This window comes from Pteronotus mesoamericanus, unplaced genomic scaffold (genome assembly GCF_021234165.1).
Source record: "Pteronotus mesoamericanus isolate MK-2021 breed Mesoamerican mustached bat unplaced genomic scaffold, CSHL_Meso_final scaffold_232, whole genome shotgun sequence".
Lineage (NCBI taxonomy): Eukaryota > Metazoa > Chordata > Mammalia > Chiroptera > Mormoopidae > Pteronotus > Pteronotus mesoamericanus.
The window spans coordinates 23617561-23640946 of record NW_026555311.1 but is presented as its reverse complement, the minus strand read 5'-3'; the positions used below and the strand labels follow the sequence as shown (position 1 = coordinate 23640946).

The 23386-nt window shown below is 39.0% G+C and overlaps 2 protein-coding genes across 2 annotated transcripts in view; one reads left to right on the top strand and one right to left on the bottom strand.

Moving 5' to 3' along the window:
- Nucleotides 1–13723, top strand: part of HERC5 (HECT and RLD domain containing E3 ubiquitin protein ligase 5) — a 47705-nt gene extending 33982 nt beyond the window's left edge. The window contains exons 20-23 of the mRNA XM_054591749.1: nucleotides 845–915; nucleotides 8311–8494; nucleotides 8582–8687; nucleotides 13518–13723. Of these exons, the coding sequence (XP_054447724.1) occupies nucleotides 845–915; nucleotides 8311–8494; nucleotides 8582–8687; nucleotides 13518–13723 (567 nt within the window). The remainder of the gene's footprint in view (nucleotides 1–844; nucleotides 916–8310; nucleotides 8495–8581; nucleotides 8688–13517) is intronic.
- Nucleotides 13724–21128: 7405 nt separating this feature from the next.
- PYURF (PIGY upstream open reading frame) lies at nucleotides 21129–23096 on the bottom strand. The gene is made up of 2 exons (XM_054591551.1): nucleotides 22789–23096; nucleotides 21129–21410 (listed from the first exon to the last, which is right to left on the bottom strand). Exons 1-2 carry the CDS (start codon nucleotides 22989–22991, stop codon nucleotides 21269–21271), a joined length of 345 nt encoding a protein of 114 aa, XP_054447526.1. The 5' UTR covers nucleotides 22992–23096; the 3' UTR covers nucleotides 21129–21268.
- Nucleotides 23097–23386: the final 290 nt, after the last annotated feature.

Genomic DNA, 23386 nt, shown 5'->3' with positions numbered 1-23386 from the left:
CCTTTACATATTTACTTAAATATGTCACCCTTTAATGAAAAAACAAACTTCTGAAGTAAGTTAGTAGTGCTAAAGGTTTTTTCCCCTCATTTTTCATGAGCTAGGCATATCAGTTAGATTTTACTATGTAACAGACGGTACCTAAACTTAGTGGCTGAAAACAACAAACACATTTCTGTGTGTTTCTGGACCAGGCCAACTTGGTTGAGCTGGATGGTTTGCAGTGGGCCTCAACCCACATACCTGGTCATTGACAGGCTGGTTGGCTTATGAGATGTCAACTGGAACAGCTTGTCTCTGTTCTCATCCAGCAGGCTAGGTGAGGCTTCTTCACAGGAAGATCTCAGCATACAAAGAGGTGGCAAGCCCCAACACAGAAGCTTCTTTTCATGTTTTTGCTTCTGTCAGACTCCATTGGCCAGAGTGCTTCACAAGGTCACAGCCAGATTCAAGGGCTAAGGAAACAGACTCCCCTCTTGATGGGAGTTGTTGTAGAGTCACATTGCAAAGGGGCATGAATAGCACGATGTGAGGGATTAATGGCCAATTTTGCAGATCCACCACACTAGGTCTATACTATATAAAGTAAATACTGAAATATGGCAATTTTCCAGTTAATTTTTTTAGTATGATCATTTAAAAAAGATAATTCGAGTTTTTAAAAATTCATTTTTCATTCTCTATAAGATGGTAATTTTTTTATACATGCATTGCTAATCTTTGTGAAAAAAGTGTGCATTTTTACCTATTGAGGAAAAGTGGTAGGTATGCTTCAGTGTTTTTGTTGATGGTAGAATGTTCAGGATTATTTCAGAGATGCATCTGAGTGCGTTTATGGTTACAGGTGCATTGGGACAAAATTGATGAAGACTTAATTCCTGGTGGAAGTGACATAATTGTCAACCAGACTAACAAGTAGGTAAAAAAATGAAATATTTGTTTTGTTTATACATTATATTTCACTGAGCTCTAAAAATGTCTTGTAGTTATTATAATTTTTCATTCCCAATTAATTTTTTAATGAGGTAGAGAGTTGCTATGTGTTGTGTATTATGTGCATGTCGTCTGGAGTTTATATTCTGGTAGGGAAGAAAATGACTTTTTCATAGAGGCTATCCCTTATCCTCCTATCTAGAATTATACCACCACCTTTTCTCTCTATCCCCTTACCCTGCTTTACTTTTTATATTCATATCACACTTTACCTGCCTTTGGGATTTACTTGCTTATTTCCTTAGCAGTGTTTCCCCCACAGTGATGAGCTGCCTGATGGCAGGGAATGGGTCTTCTTTCTCACCACTGTGTATCCTGTACCTCAAGTCGTCTACACTAGTGCCTGGTCCATAGCAGCACTTAGTATTCATTAATATTATTAGATGATACTGTGGTATCTTCACTTCCCAGCACCTTATGGGATTTAAAGGAATACAGTGTGGGATTATAGAATGTTCCCTTGAGAATTGGTCCGAATGGCAAAGAGAATCTAGTGAGCATTCTGGCCTAAGCCAAATATTTTTATTTAATTTTTAATCTTTAAAAATATTTGCATTGAATTGTAACACAGAAAAGTGCACAAATGATAAGAATACAGATCAAGAAATAGAACATTTCCAAATCTATAGTATATTTTATGAGTATACCCCATTTATCCATGGTATTACTGATGGATATAATAAGGTTCTTTGATTCTTCTACCTACTTTTTGCTCAGCCCCTTTTCCCTGAAAGAATTGGCAAATGTGCCCAAAGTGGAAAATTACAAGTAAAATGCTGGGCTCACCTCAGTGAACTTCCTTTTTCTCTTTAGTCCAGAGATCTCTTGAGTCTTGGCTCAGACTTGGAAGCTTGAAACTACATGTGTTTTTGTGTATCATCTGTCCTTTTCTAAGTTCTTCTAATTGGGAGCATTTGCTACAAGCTACTCTGTCATAGCTAGAAGTATAAATCCCTTCTTTAATTGTGTTAACCACAAACAATGTTAATTACTCCATATAACAAGTTCAGACAATACAGAAAAATATAAAATAAAATATGAAATTTCCCCCACCTCCCAAGCCCATTTCCCAGACGTGACTATTAGCAGGTTAGGTTTAATTCTTCCAAACTTTTTTTTTTGTAATTAGTATTTATTTTACACTAAATTTACTCCAGGGCCATAAGTTTTTGTTTCTTCAGTTTCTTCTGGGATATCTTTTTCTTCTGTGCAACCTCCTCTTCTGGTTTAGAGACAATCTGCTCTTTTTCAGTAGGATCATCTCTACGCGGCAGGGAGAGCTCACGTGTGGGTTAACTTTCTGTGAGCTCCGTAAATTCTGTGCTACATCTTGGGAGCAATATTCATTTGGATGTGCTCAGCGACCAGAGAAACTACATCTAAACCCTTAAGTTCAGCATTACTCTGCATTTTTATGCATATGCAGCAAAAATTCAGTCTTTTCGGGCCAGTGACCATGTGTCCAGCCGTGTGCCTGGGCACACCTACCAACTCCAGGACTATAATGATGGAATGGCACACATTACTTCTGTAAAGTGACATCCTGAAGATACTTGGTGGCTTTTCAAATATGCATGCCTTTGATGGCCTGGGTAGTTTCATGAGTGTTTTTGAAGTGAAAATGAAGATTTGAACCACTCGATTTACATGATTTTGTGGGGTTTTCTGGGTCAAGTGAATAGTGAACCATTTTCTGAGGTCACCTCTTGCTGCTTTCAGGAATTTTCTCTATTTTTTTTTTTTTATAATTCATGTTCCCAAATTTTATATAAATGGCACCATACTAAACTAATCTTTGGCGACTAGTATATTTTTTTCTAAATATTATGTTTTTTAAAATTTAATCTTTATTGTGTTTTTTTCCATCACCATTAGTCCTCTTATACCACCCACCCAGCAATCAACACACTGTTGTATGTGTCCATGAGTCCCTTTTCATTTTTGCTCAATCTCTCCACACCCTGACCTACCCCTCTCCAACAGTCATCCTGCTCTCCATCTATGAGTCTGCCCCCATTTTCTTTCTTTTTTTTTTCCCATTTTTCTTGTTAGTTCAGTTTGTTCATTAAATTCCACATATGAGTGAAATCATACGGTATTTGTCTTTCTCTGACTGGCCCATTTCACTTAGCATAATGTTCTCCAGGTCCACCTGTACTGTCGCAGAGGGTAAAATTTTCTTCTTTTTTATAACCAAGTAGTATTCCACTGTGTGAATATCCCATAGTTGTTTTATCCACTCGTCTACTGATGGACACTTGGGCTACTAGCATATCTCGGCAATTGTAAATAACTCTGCAGTGAACACGGTGGTTGCTTATGTTCTTTCAAATTAGTGTTTTGGGTTCCTTTGGATGTATTCCCAGAAGTGGAATCTCTGGGACGAAAGGCAGATCCATTCTTAATTTTTTGAGGTATCTCCAATTTTTTGAGGTGGCACCAATCCCACCAACAGTGCAAAAGGGTTCCGCTTTCTCCACATCCTTGTCAGCATTTGTTTATTGATTTCTTGATAATAGCCATTCTGAAAGGTGTAAGATGGTATCTCACTGTGGTTTTAATTTGCATTTCTCTGATGATTAGTCATGTTGAGCATCTTTTCATATATCTATTGGCAATCCGTGAGTTCTTGTTGGAGAAGTATCTATTCAGGTCCTTTGCCCATTTTTAATTGGGTTGTTCAGTGTTTTGGTGTTGAATTTCGTAAGTTCTTTATAAATTTTGGATATTAACCCCTTATCAGATGTATCAGTGAATATGTTTTCCCATTCTTGGGGTAGTCTTTTTATTTGGTTGATGTTTTCCTTTGCTGTGCAAAAACTTTTTAGTTTGATGAAGTCCCATTTGTTTGTTTTATCTTTTGTTTCCTTGCCTTGTGAGATATAGCCGATAAAATATTGCTGTAAACATGTCTGGGATTTTACTGCCTATGCTTTCTTCTAGGATTTTTATGGATTGGGACCTAACATTTAAATCTTTGATCACTTTGAATTTCCCCTTGTGTGTGGTATAACAAGGTGGTCTAGTTTCATTTTTCTGCATGTGTCTGTTCAATTTTTCCAACACCATTTATCGAACAAACAATATTTAGTCCATTGTACGTGCTTGCTTCCTCTGTTGAATATTAATTGATTATAAAGATAGGGGTTATTTCTGGGCTCTCTACTCTGTTCCGTTGATCTATGTGCCTGTTATTATATAAGTACCACACTGTTTTGATTACTATGGTCTTATAGTATAATTTAATATTAGTGTGATTCCTCCAACTTCATTCTTCTTTTCAGGATTCCTGTTGATATGTGGGGCTTTTTGTGGTTCCATATAAATTTTTGAAATTTTTGTTCTAGTTTGGTGATATACGTCATTAGAACATTGATAGGAATTGCGTTGAATCTGTGGACTGCTTTGGGTAGTATGGACATACTGATGATGTTAATTCTTCCTAACCATGAACACGGTATGTGTTCCCACTTGTCTTTGTCTTCTTTGATTTCTTTCTTCAGTGTCTTAAAATTTTCAAAGTACAGGTCTTTTACATCGTTGGTTGGGTTTCTTCCTAGGTATTTTATTTCTTTTCTAGCAATTGTGAATGAGATTGTTTTCTTAATTTCCCTTTCTGTTAGCTAGTTATTGTCATATAAAAATGCAACTGATTTCTGGTTATTGTATCCAGGTAATTTGATTCATTTATCAGTTCTAGTAGTTTCTTGGTATAATCTTTGGGGTTCTCTATGTACAGTATCATGTCACCTGCAAAAGAATGATAGTTTTACTTCTTTCCAATTTGGATGCCTTTTATTTCTTCTTTTCTGATTGCTGTGGCTAGGACTTCCAGTACTATGTTGAATTAGAGAAGTGAACGTGGACATTCCTGTCTCAATCCCGATATTAAGGAGAACACTTGTGGTTTTTGCCCGTTGAGTATGATGCTGGCAGTGGGTTTGTATGTTAAAGTATGTTCCTTCTAATCCTACTTTGCTTAGAGTTTTTATTATACATGGTGTTGGATTTTATCAAATCTTTTCTTGCATCTGTTGATATGATCATACGTTTTTTTTCCTTAATTTTGTTTATGTGGTGGATCACATTTATTGATTTGCAAGTGCTATACCAACCTTGCATTTCCTGAATAAATCCCACTTTAGTATGGTGTATGATCTTTTTGATGCATTGCTATATTTGGATTGCTAATATTTTGTTGAGGATTTTAGCATCTATGTAGATCAGCAATATTGGCCTATAGATTTTTTTCTTTGTAGTGTCTTTATCTGGTTTTGGAATTAGGATAATGGTGGTCTCATAAAATGAGTTTTGGAGCATTCCCTCCTCTTGAATTTTATGAAACAGTTTGAGGAGGAAAGGTGTTAGTTCTTCTTGGAATGTTTGGTAAACTTCACTTGTGAAGCCATTAGGTCCCAGGCTTTTTTTATTGGGAGTTTTTTGATTACTGCTTCAATTTCACTAGGTATAATCCAGTGAAATTCAGAGTCTTTGATTCTTCATGATCAAGTTTTGGAAATTGTGCGTTTCTAGGAATCTATCCATTTTGTCCAGATTGTCCAGTTTGTTGGCATATAGTTGTTCATCGTATTTTCTTACAATCCTTTATATTTCTTTGGGGTCAGTTGTTATTTTTCTTTCATTTCTGATTTTATTTATTTGGGTCCTTTCTGTTTTTTTCTTGATGAGTCTGGTTAAAGGTTTGTCAGTCTTGTTTTCTAAGAACCAGCTCTTGGATTCATTGATGTTTTGTGTCATTTTTTTTAGACACTATTTTGTTAATTTATGCCCTAATCTTTATTATTTTCTTCCTTGTACTCACCCTGGACTTTGTTGTTGTTTTTCAAGTACCTTCAAGTGTGAAGTTAGAGTGTTTATTGGAGCTTTTTCTTGTTTTTTAAGATAGGCCTGTAATGCTATGAACTTCCCTTTTAGGATTGCTTTCCCCGTGTCTCACAGATTTTGAATTGTTGTGTCCTCATTTTCATTTGCTTAAAGGTTTCTTTTGATTTCTTCCTTGTCCTCATTGTTGACTCCTTGTTTAATAACATCTCATTTAGCTTGCATGTTTGTGTGTTTTTCAGTGTTCTTGTGATTAATTTCTAGTTTCATAGCATTGTGGTCAGAGAAGATGCTTGATATGGTTACTATCTTAAATTTATTGAGACTTGTTTTGTGTCCTAACATATGGTCTATACTAGAAAAGATTCCATGTGCACTTGAAAAGTATGTATATTCTGCCGCTTTGGGGTGAAATGCTCTGAAAATATCAATTAAATCCATTTGATCTAATGTGTCATTTAAAGCAGCTGTCTCCTTGCTGATTTTCTGTCTGGAAGATCTGTCGGTTAAAGGGAGTGGGGTGTTAAAATCTCTTAACTATGATTGTATTACTGTCAGTCTCTCCATTTATGTCCATCAAGATTTGTTTCATATATTTAGGTGCTTCTATGTTGGGTGCGTACATGTTTATTAGGGTTTTATCCTCTTGTTAGATTGTTCCCTTTATCATTATGTAGTGCCCTTTTTTGTCTCTTTCTATAGCCTTGGTTTTAACATCTATTTTGTCAGATAATGCTGCCCCAGTTTTTTCTTCCTTTTCATTTGCATGAAGTATCTTTTTCCATCACTTGACCTTTAGTCTGTGTGTAGCTTTTGATCTGAGATGTGTCTTTTAGAGGCAGCATATATACAGGTGTTGTTTTCTTATTCATTCAGTTACCCTTTGTTTTTTGGTTAGAGCAGTTGAGCCCTTCACGTTTAAGGTGACTGTTGATAGATACGTATTTAGTTCTCTTTCATTGTTAGACTATTTTCCTCTAGTCTTTTTTTCTCTTTTTCTTCTTTTTCAAGCAAGCCCTATAACATTTGTTGCAATACTGGTTTGGTGTTAACAAACTCCTTTAGCCTTTTGTTTTCTGGCAAACTCCTTTATTTCTCCTTCAATTTTTAAATGGTAGCCTTGCTGGGTAAAGTAGCCTTGGTTATAGGTCCTTGCTTTTCATCACGTTGAATATTTTACACTGCTCCCTACTGGCCTGAAATGTTTCTGTTGAGAAATCAGATGACAGTTTAATTGGTGCTCCCTTTTATGTAACTACCTGCTTTTCTCTTGCAGCTTTTCAGGGTCTCTCCTTGTCTTTAACTCTTGTCATTTTAATTATGACATGTCTCAGTGTAGACCTCTTTGGGTCCAATTTGTGTGGGACTCTCAGATCTTCCTAGGTTTGTGTGTCTTTTTTCCTTCCAGATTAGGAAGTTTTCTGGCATTATTTCTTCAAATAGGTTCTCAATTCCTTGCTCGCTCTGATCCTCTTCTGGTAGTTCCATGATGCTGTTGTTATGCTTTATGTTGTCCAAAATGTTTATTAAGCTCTCCTCATTTTTTAAAATTCTTTTTTCTTTTTGCTGCTCGGCCTGGGTGCTTTTTTTCTACTTTGTCTTCCAAATCGCTGTTTTGATCCTCTGCTTCATCTAACCTACTGTTTATTCCTTTCGGGGTATTATTTACTTCAGATACTACATTCTTTATTTCCGACTGGTCCTTTTTTTATGGTTTCTATGTCATTTTTCATGCTGTTGAGTATCATTATAATTATTACTTTAAACTCTCTATCTGTTAAATGGCCTGCCTCCGTTTCATGTAGCTTTTCTGGAGAATTCTCTTAATCTTTCATTTGGCGTCCGTTTCTTTGTCTTCCCATTTTGGCTGTTTCTTTATATTTGATTCTGTGTATTTGGTAGATCTGCAAAGATTGGCGTAGACCTATGTGAGAGGCTGCTGGTGACTGGCCCTGGTCAACCCGTTTGGAGCTCTCAGCAATCGACAACTTGTGGCTCCCTCTGTTTGGACAGTCTCATTGTGGTGAAGAGGTTCTTCTGTTTGTCCCTGATTATAAAGCTTCTTTCCAGCTAGTGTTCAGCTGTTTATTCTGGTTGATTTCTCTACAGTTTTGTTTTAATTACAGATTGCTCCTGGGAGAAGGTTAGCTTTCATGTACTCTTCTGCCATCTTGGATTTCCAAACTTTCTATTCTAACCTATGTCACTTCTCTTAACTCTGTGATCCTGAGCAATAATGTAACTTTGCTGTGTTTAGTGAGTTTCCTTCTCACTAAAATGTCATAATCTGCCTCAAAGAGTTTTTTGAATATTAAATTAGATAATGTATGAAAAATACCTATAATAGTCAATGGCACATGGTAAGTACTCAGTTGTTAAGTGTAGCCCTTCTATTTAGACTCCTCTTTTCTACCCTTCCTCCCATTTTGTTCAGGGTATTTCAGTAAGCTGAAATCATTTTTTGTTTCATTAAAGGACAGACTATGCTTCTAGATATGTTGATTACATCTTCAATATCTCCGTAAAGGCAGTTTATGATGAATTTCAAAGAGGATTTTACAAAATATGTGACAAGGAGATTATTGAAATTTTCCATCCTGAAGAACTGAAGAATGTGATTATCGGAAATACAGATTATGACTGGGAAACATTTGAAAAGGTACGTTATCAATGAAGGCCACGTAGTCTGAATTTAAATTTCTTTTCTGTTTCCTGAATACTTTTTCTTCTTTGCATTTTTCTATAGAATGCACGTTGTGGACCAGGATATGATGACAGTTCGCATCCCACCATAGTCATGTTTTGGAAGGCTTTACACAAATTGACCTTGGAAGAAAAGAAGAAATTTCTTGGTAAGTATTACATCAGGAATAGATCTATAATCTCATGTTCTTTTCATGTAATAAGAAAATCACGTTTGTCTTGGGCACCATTGGCAATAAGTCATACTTAGTATAGCAGCCACTCATAGTACAGTTGAATGTCCTCTCTGCCCAGTGGTCACAACATCAAACAATAAATTTTTTTTAAAATATATATTTTATTGATTATGCTATTACAGTTGTCCCATTTTTTCTCCCCTTTATTCCCCTCCACACTGCACCACCTCACCCCCCAACATTGCCCCCACACCCCCCCCCTTTCGTTCATGTCCATGGGTTGTACATGTAAGTTCATTTCCTGAACTATTCCTAACCTCCCCTATTTTGTACCATTTATGCTGCTTATTCCCTGTACCCTTTCCCCCATTCTTCCCCCTTCCCCGCCCCTCTGTTTTACTGTTCATAATTTTTTGGTTTTTTTATTCTTTGTTTGTTTTAGACCCAAAGATTGGTAAGTATATTTTGTATATTAAACTCAATGCAAATGCATATGTTTCATAATTTGCAGGCTAAGATAACATGTACTGAGTATCTTTTATGTGCAAGGCACTGCGATAGGATTTTCCCACTATTTTTTTATTTTTTATTTTTAAATCATGTTTATTCTATTATAGTTGCCTCAGTTTTTCCCCCTTTGCCCTCCTCTCCCCATCCCACCCCGCCCCCTTCTCCCACAGTCAATTCCCACTCTGTTGTCCATTTCCATGGGTCATTATACATGTTCTTTGTTTAGTCCCTTCTCCTTTCCACCATTGTCCTCTTTCCCCATCCCCTCTGGTCACTTTCAGTCAGCTCCATGTTTCCATGTCTGTGGTTTATTTTGTTGAATAGATTTCATTTACAAATGAGATCATATGGTATTTATCTTTCACCGACTGGCTTATTTCACTTAGCATAATATTCTCCAGTTCCATCCATGTTGTCCCAAAAGGTAGGAGTTCCTTCTTTTTTTTTTTTTAATGCAGATTTTATTTATTTATTTTTAATGTCAAAATTCATGACAAAATATTAAAAAAATTAAATCCATTATAAAGTCTCAGCAATTAAAACAACATGACACCAGCACAGAAACTATCAAGTAGATCAATGAAATAAAATGAACATTCTAGGAACAAATGTATATATCTGTCTAACAATGTAATATATGATTAAATTGATATTTCAAATCAACGGGGAAAATAAGGCTTATTCAACAAGTAAGGCACATAGACCACTATTACCTGAAATAAAAAAAATACAGAGCCCTATTTCACACATTACACAAAAACTATTCAGGTAAGTTAAAAATCAATATGTAAACTCTAAGAAGTTTTAGGAGGAAATACAAACTAGTATTTTTCTTACCCTGAAGTAATATTTTCAAACCCAGAAGCTATAAAGTAAAATATTGACAATATGACTATATTAAACATTTAAGACTACATAATAATATACATATAAAGAAGTTAAAGGACAAGTAATAGAATAGGAAAGTATTTGCCACACATCTAAGAAAGGGTAAATAGTGGGGTTTTTTTTTTTGAGGGAAAAAATTCTATAAACGTTTAGTCAAAAAATGGATAACAAATACCAAAAATTCATTTAAAGCTTTTTAAAAATAATAGAAATAGGCAATAAATATACAAAAACAGGTTTAGTTTCAACAGATAATAAAGGAACAATTAAAATAGCACATCATTGTCACAATCAGATTAATAAGTATTAAAAATCTTGGTAATATCAAGTTTTGGTAACTGTGAACAAACTGGATATTAATAGACTCTTTTTCTTCATCTTCTTAAAGCAGTCCCTTCAAGCATGTTTTGCAGTGCTGGTTTGGTGGATGTGTATTCTTTTAGACTTCTTTTGTCTGGGAAACTCCTTATTTCACCTTCCATTTTAATTGAGAGCCTTGCTGGGTAGAGCAGCCTTGGTTACAGGCCTTTGCTTTTCATGACTTGGGATATTTCTTGCCATTCCCTTCTGGCTTGCAGTGTTTCTGTTGACAAGTCAGCTGCTAGCTATACCAGGGCTCCCTTATATGTTACTACCTGTTTCTCCCCTGCTTCCTTTAGGATTCTCTGTCTGTCTTGGTAATTTGCCATTTTAATTATGCTGTGTCTTGGAGTGGGCTTCATTGGGTTCCTCTTGAATGGGGGACCCTCTGCGCTTCCTGGACTTGTGTGTCTTTTTCTCTCCTCCAATTAGGGAAGTTTTCCATCACTACTTTTTCAAACAGGTTCTCTATCCCTTCCTCATCTTCTTCTTCTGGTATCCCTATTATACAGCTATTATTACATTCCAGGTTGTCCTGCATTTTCCTCAACGCCTCTTCATTCTTTTTGAGGCTTTTTTCATTTTCTTGCACTTTCTGGGAGCTTTTTTCTACCTTGTCCTCCAGCTCACTGATTCAATCCTCTGCTTCATCTAGCCTGCTTTTGCTTCCTTCCGCTGTGTTCTTCACTTCAGAAATGGTATTTTTCATTTCCTCTTGCCTCTTATTGATAGTTCCCATGTCCTTTTTCATGCTGATATAGTTTGCAGTAATTTCCTGGTAGTTGCCCTGTAGTATTTTCTAATTCTCTCTGAGCTCACTGAGCTCATTGAGCTTCCTTAGAACCGTCGTTTGGAACTCAATATCTGATAGTTTACTTGGCTCTATTTCATTTAGTTCTCTCTCTGGGGATTCCTCCTTTCCCTTCAACTGGGGGGTGCTTCTTTGTCTTCCCATTATTTGTGAAACTCTTCTTGGTTGCTGCTTCTCTTTAAATTGATCTGTCTTGATTTCCTGACTTTGTGGTATGAACTTCTCTGGAGCACTGTTTTTTTCCTTTCTAGATCTGCCTCTGATGATGTCAGATATTGACCCTTTCTAACTTTAGGCAGTCTCTTTGAGACTTCTGGGTATCTACTGTCTGTGGCAGTCTCCTTCAGCTGTTAATCTAGTCACTCTGCACTCAGCAGGCCAGCTTAGACACCCCAGGGCGGGGCTGAGTCCTTCGTGGAGGTGGGGTTATTAGGACCTCTCTTGTTGTTGCCGCTTGGGGGAGTGGTCTGCCTGAGCAAGATGGCTGCTGCCATTTTGGGGAGAGGTCAGCACTGGGATCCCGCTGGCTACTCTCTCCGTTCTCTCCCCAAAGCCTCCTTCCCCAGTCTTTCCTCAGCGGTCTCTAGCCCAGTCTGCCCCCTCCTTTGCCGGAGACCAGAGCAAGTGGCTGCAAATAAAAATTTATGTGTTGGCCCTTTAAATGGCTGTTTGCATCTTGACCCACTTTTCTGGCAGAGAGCAACCCTGCCGCTTTCACAGCTGGCCCTTATCTGTGTACATTTTGGGCTCTGGTGCCGTAGGCTGGCGATCCCCACTTATGGCTTAGGCCTTACTCGTATCAGGGGGATCCAACTGGCCATTTCAGTATCCTTCTGGTGCTGCAACCCATGGGCACTCCGCCTGCCTTCTCGAGTCTCTACTGCACTCCTTACCAGTTAGATTGTGCTAAGCTGATTCTTCTGTCTGTCCAAGGTTATAAGGCTCCTCTCTCACTATTGTTCAGTTGTTTTTTTCCAGGTGATTTCTCCACAATTTAGTTGTAATTCCTGATTGGTCCTGGGAGGAGGTACTCACTCCTCCGCTATCCTGATTCTTTTACTGTTTGTAGTTTTTGATCTTCTTTTTCTTAGATAAGTCCCTTTAACATTTCATATAATAAGGGCTTGGTGATGATGAACTCCTTTAGCTTTACCTTGTGTGGGAAGTACTTTGTCTGCCCTTCCATTGTAAATGATAGCTTTGCTGGATAGAGTGATCTTGGATGTAGTAGGTCCTTGGTTTTCATGACTTTGAATACTTCTTGCCAGCCCCTTCTCACCTGCAAGTTTCTTTTTTTAGAAATCAGCTGAGAGTCTTATGGGAACTTCTTTATAGGTTACTGCCTCCTTTTCTCTTGCTGCTTTTAAGATTATCTCCTTATCTTTAATCTTGGGTAACTTAATTATGATGTGCCTTGGTGTGTGCTTCCTTGGGTCCAACTTCTTTGGGACACTCTGAGCTTCCTGGATCTCCTGGAAGTCTAATTCCTTTGCCAGCTTGGGGAAGTTCCCCTTCATTGTTTTTTCAAATAAGTTTTCAATTTCTTGCTCTTCCTCTTCTTCTGGCACCCTTATGATTTGGATATTCGAACATATAAAGTTGTCCCAGAGATTCCTAAGCCTCTCATTTTTTTGAATTCTTGTTTCTTCCAAAAAATAAATGTTAATAGAGGTCTTTTCTCTAGTGAGTTCAACCCTGCCTGTTGCTTTAAAATTTTTCTTTTCTTCATCTGTAGCTGTGTCAGCATTCAGTTACCCAGGTCCTGTGGTTCTTTGCACCCTCTCGCTTCCAGGCTTTCCCAGAAGCTCCTTGCCCTGCCTTGAACCTTCACCCACTTCCTTTGCCTCTCTAACCCTTTCCTTCCTAAGATGTCCAGCTTAATTCCAAATTCTCAGAAGTCACCCCAGTCATCCCTGATTTTCTCTCCCTGCTGTAAACCCCACAGCCTTTATACTCAGAGGCACTTAGTTCTATGATACCTTGTTTGGCTGCCTTACACCCTTTTATTTTTTCCCTTGTTTTTGTCTTTTTCTGCACAAGAATCTAATACTCTCAACCAGTCTGTAAGCCGCTTGAAGGCAGTGACTGTGTGTCAAACTTAGTTCTAATATGGTCCCCAGTGCAGTGTAATGTCAGACTCTAAATGGGCCCTCAAGAAATGTTAGAATAAAATATTTTCTCTTGATAAATGTCACTGATTTGTGAAGATCGCTTCATTTTATTATGCTTTTTAGTATTTCTTACAGGAACTGACAGAATCCAAGTAAAAGGTTTAAAGAACATGGCAATAACATTTTGCTGTCCCGAGTGTATGAATGAGAAAGATCCCATGAAAGCACAGACATGTTTTGGTACCCTCTACCTCCCGAAATACTCTACGATGGAAAGAGTGGAAGAAGCGCTTCAGGTAGCCATCAACAACAGCAGAGGATTTGGCTGACCCTACCTCACACTGTACTGCTTTCTGGAAATGTTTTCAAAAATAAAATTAACTCAGATTTGTTAACATAAAAGTCTTGCTGACTATATAGTATGTTTACCTGGTTTGATTTCCTTAGAATTGCTGTTTTTGCATGTAAGATCTATTAGTTATAATATAAATTAGTCTGTTAAAACAAAAGGCAACCCCAAAACACAGTTCATTAAATAAGACAGAAGTTTATTTTTCTCATAAACATTTTGGTAGTTTGTTCTGGACTGAAGTGGTATATCTCCCACTCAAACTGCTGTAATAAGTCACAGGTGATTTCCCTGTTGCAAGTTTCAGTGGAAATTTGCCTATTTCCATCTTTAATCGTATCTGTTGCATTTGAAACAGTTTACTACTTTCTCCTCAGAACTGTAATGAACTGCTAGACTGTGGCTTTCATTTTCTCAGCTTCTTTCTCATCTCTTTTGGATGTTTTCTTACACTCCCCCGAACCGAAATGCTGATGTGGTCCTGTTTTCTCACTTTCCATATACTCCTTATTACCAGCCTCATGGCTTCAGTTATTATTTCCATGCTGATGATACTCAGATCTCTCTCGGACCTACAGGAACTGATAACACTCTAGCACCACAGCCATTTTTCTCTGTAGCCTGTGCCTCTTCCTACATGCCCCTTGGCTCCTTAGTCTCGATATGTTTGAGGAGAGAATTACTGTTTTTCCTGTATTCCACAATTTGGGGTGGTACCACCAATATCTCCAGACAAGCCTACAATCATCTTCCTTTCCTCCCTCTTCATCACCCTACATTTAATAATCAGTCATGTCCTAACAATTCTTGTTCTACATCTGTCATTACTGTACAAGCTGTCATCATTTGTCCAAGACCATGTCTCAGATGGTCTTGTATTTAGACCAATGTTCTCCATTAGGACATTCTGTGAGGCTGGAAATCTTCCATATTAACACCGTGCAATAGGTGGACCCTTGTGTACGTAAGGTTCATTGACAGTAGTGGGGAAAAGCAGTTTAGAGCTATGCTGTTCAGTATGTAGCTTTTTAATGAAAATTAAATAAAATTTAAAATTCAGTTTCTCAGTCACACTAGCCACATTTCAAGTGCTCAGTAACTACATATGACTGATAGCTACTGTACTAGGAAGCAAATGTGAAGACTCAACACCACAGGAGTTCATAACATACAAACCCCTGTAATTTTGAATGTGTTTTCTTCTGTTTTCCTGGAAAGAGGAGCCATCATGATTATCAGCTGCACAAATTAAATGATTTGAAAAGTTGGGCAATTGAAGACCACCTACAAATCCTTCCTGACGTTCCCCTGTAAGCGTCAGCCCTGTCTCCAACCACTGCCCTGCACACCTAGCATGGTTCATTCTAGTCATTTGTAACTTGTCTGAGTGTCCAGAATGGGCGAGTCTCTGTTTTTCACACAGTGCTTTTTCTCCTGCCTGGAACCCTCTTCTCATCCTGCCCCTATCCTTCACATTTTGTCTTCAATTCCAACCCCCCCACCCCGCCCCGTCCCAAGTTATCCCCACTTGTTTCTTGGGATTCACTTCAACTACGATGATTTTTAGATGCCAGGCAAGTGAGTTAATAAGTGATTATGGAATATGGCTACCTAACAGCATTTTGCATGTATGTATAGTCTTGAGTGTGTATAGGTGTCAGGGCTTCCATCAGTTAGCCAGGAGTGCCACCTAGTGGCACGTGTGAAGGTAGCCGTTCCCATCGCATTTCACTTAAAAGGGACAAAACTTGGAAATGGACAGGCTCTTCCCACAACTGCACATTTTAGTAAGAATCCAGTATATTTCTTGGCTATGCTAAGTGATTTTATTTTTTCTACCTCACTTAAAACTTCTATCAGGTCTGGAAGTAGGTATCCTTTTCATCTTACAGATGCAGAGCTTGAAGTTCAAAGTGTCTTCCTTAAAAGCCCACTTTGCAGGATTGTAAGAAAATGAAGAGGGAGAGTAGATCGTGACAAATCATATTTTGCTCCCTCAGAGTGGGAAATTGTCAGTTAGAAAGCGGATAGGAAGGGTGTTACTTATGAAGTGATAAAAGATCATCTCTGTCAGTGATGGCAGATAAGGACACTAAGGAAGATAAATCTTGTTAAAAGGCTCTAAGAAATCAAGAGGTCCCCTTTGTGAAGTCAGCTAATGACTGGGGTGGAGAAATGGGGAAGAGTCACCATCGGTGAAAGAATAAAGAGTATTTCTGTGGTTGGTTTATAGTGAGGTCAATGTGTGTATGGCACAAACTATATAATGGGAAGCTAGTGAAGAAGAGTCCCCATTAATGGTAAGCCAGAATGATTTTCTAGTGAGGAACTCAGCTCAGATCACTGAAAACGTGGAGAATTTTCAGAAAGGGTGTTATCTTTGAGAGTCACTACAAGTAACACATCATGGTAGACAAAATTTAGAAGCCGTAAGAAGTAATTCCACTTTCGGCCATGCTTCTAACCAGCATTTGACTTCCAGCAAGTAGCTTAGGACCACTGCTGTGCCGTACTCTGGACATTTAGATAGCTTTTTCTTTTGGGGAGGGGATGGTAACAGCTTTATTGATATATAATTCACGTAGCATGTAATTCAGCTGAAAAGTATACAACTCTGGATTTAGTATACTCACAGAACTGTGCCACGATTGCCACAATTTTAGAACATTTTCACCTCCCCAAAGACCCTGTGCTGCTTCTGCCATAATACAATCTCTCCTTCACCCCCAGGCCTATGCAACAAACCTACTTCGTTTCTATAGATTTGCCTGTTATGCATTTCATGTAAATGATTTTAAAACATTGTGATTTTTCTATAACTTGCTTCTTTCACTTAGTATATTTTCAAGACTCATCTATGTTGTAGCATGTATCAGTACTTGAATCTTATATTTTGCCAAATAATATTTCTTGTACTTATGCAACATTTTACTTATCCATTCATCATTTGGACAATTTGCTTGTTTTTGGCTCCTATTAATGCTGCTGCTGTGAACAAATTTTCGTGTGGACTCAATTTTCCTTGAGTATCATATACTTAGGAGAGAAATTTCTGGGTTATATCCTAACTCTTTAACTTTTGGGGGGGACTACCAGCTGTTTACAAAAGAAGCTGTAGCATTTTATATTCTCACCAGCAGTGTTTGAGGGCCTGAGAAATTTTTAAAACTGCAGATCTATTAAGAGTGCCAGTGAGATACCAGGAACATTACTTCTAGGTCGTTCCCCCCCTTTTTGTGCTGTTGTCATGCCTATTTCACCTACATGTTACTGCCCAACAATACTTTGTTATAATTACTACTTTGATTAATGCCTCTTAAACTGAGATAAGGGGAACAAGTATATATTTGTAGCATAATTATATTAATTTTGTGAACCTTTTCTGGTTCATGTATTCCTGTGAATTCAAATTTACCATCTGGTGTAATTTCCTTACTCCAGTACTACTGCTTTGCTCCCAACCACTTCCTTTGTGCTGTTAATGGCAGCATGATATAGACCCCCAAAAACATTTTTTATATAGTTTTATATAGTTGCTCTACAAATCAATTCAGAAAAAGAGGAAATATTTATTTTTATAATCACACAATTTCCTTTACTCTGCTAGTGGCCTGCACCTCCTGAAAAGATATATAACCCTCAACTAGGAGATGGGTGTTGGGAAACGCCCGGCCTGGTTTCAGGAGCTGTAACCCCGCCAACAGGCTGGAGGGCCCCAAGGTTGGAAGTAATCAGGAGGCCTTGGACAAACAGGCTCCCGAGGAGACATGACCTGTCCCTGCCCCCGCAGGGGCCTAGCCCCTGCCTCTCTGCTTTGCCTTGTGATGGTCCCTGCCAAGGACGGGTAAGGCCCCTCGGGGGAGGGGCAACCTAAGCCAGGCATCAATCGATATAGGCAGCAGATAAGTTAATATTAGGGGACACGGAGAAGGGGCAGAAGGCCCCCCCACACCTCTCAACTTGGCTAGGACACGGCCGGAATCCACGTTGCTGCCGAGAAGCAGTCTCTTTATCACTTGGTGGTTCCCTCCCCACACCTGGCTTGGGCTTGAAAACAATGCAGGAGTCAGCTCTAAATAGGTCTGGCGGTTGCCAGGGAAATCAGGACTAAAAGTAATTTATTTAAAGTGTGCTTTGTTCTTTCCTCAGATCTCTGGCCAGCTCATGCTATGAAGGACGTTCACATTATTTACACCCCTTACCCTTTATCATTAAGGCGCTTGCCCTTATCTTCATTCTCTTTTGTTTAAACTCCTCTCGGAGTCTCCTCTTAGACCCATGTAAATCAGTGTATTCCTGTCACTTGTGTTCTTAAAAGCATATATTCTCTATGAAACTTAACACACTGTTACGAGATTACATATGCATTCCTGTTACCTAGCCCCACTGTTAAGTTTTTCAATAAAAACCTTGGAACAAAGGGCGACAGGGCCTTCTCCACTGGAGGGATGTACACAACCTTCTCCAGGGAGAGGGAAGTGCCCCGATCGGATCTCCCGGCAAACAGAGAAGTGTTTGCAATGTTTTGTGTTTATCCCCGTCATCCTTGACAATCCCGGGCAGGGCTCTGTGGGACTCAGAGCCCTGCTCCCACCTCAGCCGGCCCCAGGCGGTTTCCCTCAGGTTCAGGAAGCGCCGCGCTCTCTGCGGCGCGCCCCATCTAGCGGCTTAGCGATGCGACAGATGGGGGAAGAGGGAGCCCTGTATTCTTGGCTGCAGCCTCCTGGAGTGTCTATCACTCTGAGCTGAAAGGAGGTGGAAGGACGAGTGGTGGTTCAAACGCCACAAACTGCTTACTTACCAAGTTTTAGATTTTGTTCCCTCATTTGGCTGTATGCCCTTAGTACAATTTCCAGACACTGTACATGGTTGTTTTGTTTATAATTTTCACCAATTGTTTCACTGGGAAATTGGTCTGCAGAGTTCCTTGTTGCTGCCATTTCAGTAGTCAGTATTGCTTAGTTTTTTATAGTGCTTTCACATGTAATTTAATTTGTTCTCCACAATTGCATAAAAGCAGCAGAGGATTTCTAGCCCTGAAGATGAGGCTCAGAGATATTAACTAACTTGCCTAAAATTATAAGGCTTGTCAGAGCCATGTGTACACTATTTCAGGAAGTTTCAGGCTTATTGCCTGCTCTGTGCTAAGCACTACACAAAAAATGTTGAAATTTACTGTCTTATTAGACAAGAGAGGGAAAATGGCCATTACAGTACAAAGTGCTAGAAAAGAGGTAAAACAGTTAAGTGTTTTAGGAAAACACTACGGGCATCAGCCTTGAATATGAATCCAAGAATTTCGATTCCTAATTGTTTCTCTTATAAAAGATTAATTTTCTCACTGTACAGTGATTAGGAGCTAGATTGAAGCCACATTGCCATATGGTTTCAATTTCAGCCCAATTACTGCTGTTACCCTGGGTAACTCACTCATCTCTTTGCACTTCAGTTCCCACCTCTGTAAAATGGTGCTACTACCTACCCTACCCCTTAGGTTGTACAATTATGTGTAATATGCTTAAAACTACGTAGTGTACAGTTTGTACTATGTGATTGCTAAATGAATTCTGTGAGATGATGGGGTTAATACTGAATTCTCCCAGGGGTATACTTGTAATTTCCTCTGATAAAATGCTGAACTTGCAGAAGCTTCAAATAGACTTTTTAGAATACAATGTTTTATCAGCAAAATTGTTTCATTGACACTGACCACAGGGAGATTTTGGGTAAATTAAAAAGAGTAATTTCAGGAAATGATAGGGACCTCTGGAGTCTTCTAGATTGTTTATAATTTTTGCCATAAATTTTAAAAATGTGATTTGTACTGCAATATAAAATTAATGCAATTCAAAATACATTTAACATCATGTTCTAATTTTTTGATAGGGATCTTTCTAAAGCTTCTGTTAAACTACTTTAAGATACTAGTAAGAATTACAAGTTTAGTACCTTCAAGTTTTAGTTAAGTAACTACTAAAATATTGTTATACCTCTGAAAGTTACATTCACCTCAGTCTTGTTGAAGGTTCTGGAAAATTGTGAACTATTAGTATGCCAAATGCGCATGTCCTTAGTAGTGCTAAACTGGTCTCCTAAGGCAGGAAAATAAACTGAAATGTGGTTCAAAACATATTCGCTCAGGACACAATCAGCAAGACTTCTAACACCCCACCTCTACCCCCAAAGGTCCTTTCCTGGGAAACTACTGTATTTTGCCATATATAATATGCACTTTTCCCCCCAAATTTGAGGGAAAAATAAGGATGCACATTATACATGGGTCTTACTAATTCCATATCTATATAAATATTTTTCTTTTATTTATGCTTATGTGTTAAGTGTAACTCTAGAAAGCAGTAATGGTATCCATATACAAAATAATATCCTGGAATATGATGATCAGTTTTTGTTTCTAAATATAAATAAAAAATTAAAACAAGATTTTTCTCCTGAGAGTTTAGGCCAACAACGTGGGTATGTGTTATACACCAGAGCTCATTACAGGTGGCAAAATACAGTACTCTAACTGGGTATTAAGTGCCTCTCTAAAAATAGCATACACTTTAAAATGTAGAATATTTTTACATGTTCCCTCCTTAGAACCACACTCTTATGATCAAAAACCAAAATCAAAATCCTGCAAAATGTTTTACAGAAAAGTGTCAACACCTTGTATTATTGTAATTAATGTGAGCATTTGATACCAAAGAAATGAAGGTAATTTTACAAACTCAGAATTTTTGCAAGTCCATGAAATTTCCATTTTATTAGTTTTATATCACACTAGTTCAAGTGCATGTCTTTACAACTACTCCAACATAGGTCCTCTGGAATTATTTCAGTTATCTGTAACGTGACTTTACCAAAGACGTTCTAAAACAAACATTAAATTTCAAATTATTAACTTTTAGATGAAAGGCAAGAGAAATAAAGTCATCAGATGATGGTTGGGGTTGTTCATTTCCAACAAGCCACTGTGTTGAAATGTTGCTTCTGATACAGCAGTTATAAATTAGAACCTTCAAAAATAAGGGTAGAACCAAAATATAATAAAAAGAAGCTTAAACCTCCCACAGCTCTAAACCTCTAGCAAAAACAAAGTGTAGCATCTTTCCTGAAAATTAAGTGGGTTTCCAGTATTTCCATGCAATTGAGCTTTCAGGGAGAGGTGTTCAAGACTTATTAATGTAGATGCCATCTAGGCTCTGATTGCATTAATTATGCCTGAAGAGTTTAATACCCATCCAAGTCCAAAGGTGGAAGAACACATACACTGGTATGGTAATGGGCAAGAGCAGGCTGTAAAAGCACAGGCTGGCTGTGCTCGTGCAGCCCTGTGGGAAGTTTTCTTCCACAGAGGCCGAGTAGAACAATCCTGCTAAAGAGACCAGTGGAATAAGGACAGTCAACGTAGGGAGAGACAGAAACATTCTTCTCTCCCACTTATTACCTGCCACCCTGACTTTTTTAAAAAGGTAGATAGTATTAAGAAAATTTTGTTGTGTATGTGGTTTTTAATTATGATTTATTGCTGCTCCGTATCTTCTTGCTTCTTACTTTGATGTGTCATCCTAGCTGCCTGTGGTATCATATTAGGAATCCCATCAATAATTGGATAGGCTATTCCCAAGTCTTCATTAATCAATTCATTTGTCGATGCTTCATATCTGAGGGTGGAGGGGAGAAAAAATGAATTGTGAAAAACAAAATGCTTGGAAGAGCTTGATGTTCAATAAATAACACCATTTATCCAATTCTTGACCCAGAGTTAATCCCAGAAAAGTAGAATTAAACTCCTTTTAATTCTAAAAGCAGTGATAGCCAGTTGAATCATTTTAGAAAGTGAATCCCTAATTGTTCATATTTTAGTCAGTTTCTCTCATACTTTTCCTTTTCACTGTATTTTCAACTTATGCCTTAATTTAAAAAAATACCAGTCAGAAAAAGATTTCCCCTTTCCACCCAACTAGTTCTTCATTACTCTGGTCACCCCCCAAAACCATCCCAGATAATTTACTACTGGAAGGACACTAGAGAAAATTCAACTTCCTCGTTTTAGAATATATGAGAGCAAACTAATTGATCCATTAGAAAGAACCACCAGAAAAAATAAAAAGTTTGAGAAGGATAAAAGGGCAGAAATGATAAAACTGGAAAACAAACCTGCAGTGAGATCACAATTCGCTGAAAGGTAAGACAAACTATAATTTCAATGTTTAAGAAAATTTAATAGGTTCATTATGAGAAAAATATAGAAAGAAATGCAAAAAAATGAAAATTAAAATTACTATTGCAATTTACCACCCAAAGATGGTACCACACGTAACACTGCGGTATTTAGCGTATTCAATCTGCAATACTCGTGTTGTCAATGTTCAGTTTTAGTAGCCTGGAGACCTATCTATCCTAAAGACTCTAAGTTAAGATTAAGGAAGCCTTTACAGAAACCAGCTAGTCCAGAACGAAAAGCCAAAGGGCAACACACGTACCTAACACGCTCAAGATCGGCAGGCATCAGCTGTAAAGGGCATTTTCACAAGGACCTGCAGGATACTACAGTATTCTTCATTGTCTTGGCTTAAAAATCTTACTGCCTTGGACTAGTCCTGAATCCCACAACTTCGTAAACTTGGCTGTACATTAGAATCATTTAGACTCCTTTTAAGGAAATAGGTAATTGCTCAGGCCCCGCCTCCCAGGCCTTCGCTTTCGGCCACCTGGGGTGGTGCCCGGGAATCGGCATTTTTACAGAGGTCCACCGGTGGTTCTAACGCTCAGCCAGGGGCAAGCCTATAAACGCTTCGATCTGTCGCTGCAAATTGACTGATATGGGAGCCCTGGGGCTTGGCTCCCTTGCGGCCACCTTCAGCCCTTACGGCCGTACAAGGTGGAGCGTGGGAGCTGGCAAACCCGCAGAAAATGGCAGCGGTGAATACCCGGACTGACCTAAAAGGCTCCCAAATGGCTGGAAGCGGCCGCGCGGTCCACCTGTCCCCTCCCACAACGGGAGGCCGCGAAGGGAAAGCCGTGGCGGACGAAGCTCACCTGAGCGGCTTCTTGGACAGAGGGCACACCAAGAACTTAAGCAGCGATGGGTCGAAGGCGCGGGGCGGTTCCTCCGTCCTCTCTCTCTGGTCAGCCGAGGGCCGCGACCCCGACGCGCGAAGGTACCTACGGGCGACTGTAGACGGCAGCACGCGTGTACTCCGCAGCACCGAAGCGAGCCTGCCGCACGACGCACTCAGCATGGTTGGGCAGCCTGCCACTGCCCCTCACTGCCCTCTCCCAGGCCCAGCCACTCAAGCTGACTCCGGCGCGTTTAGCCAGGCGGCAGGCCAGGCCCCGCCCCTTGGTGCTCTGGAAATGCAGCCCCAACCGGCGGGAGCTAGCGCTTTGGTTCCGAGGGCGTTCCTGACCCGACTGCTTTTCCAGGGGCACCGCTAGGTTATTAGACCGCGGTTTGCAGCCATTGTCTTCTGGTGGGTGTTCTGTCGCGTTTACACAAGGGAAACAAAAGCAATGTTTTAATTGGGGTTCCTGGAGTTTTCACCAGGACGTATTGCCGGTTGCCAGGAAGTCAGCGGCCGGACCTCAGAATCACAGAGTGTTAAACTGAGACCTATGTAGTTATCTACAAAATGAG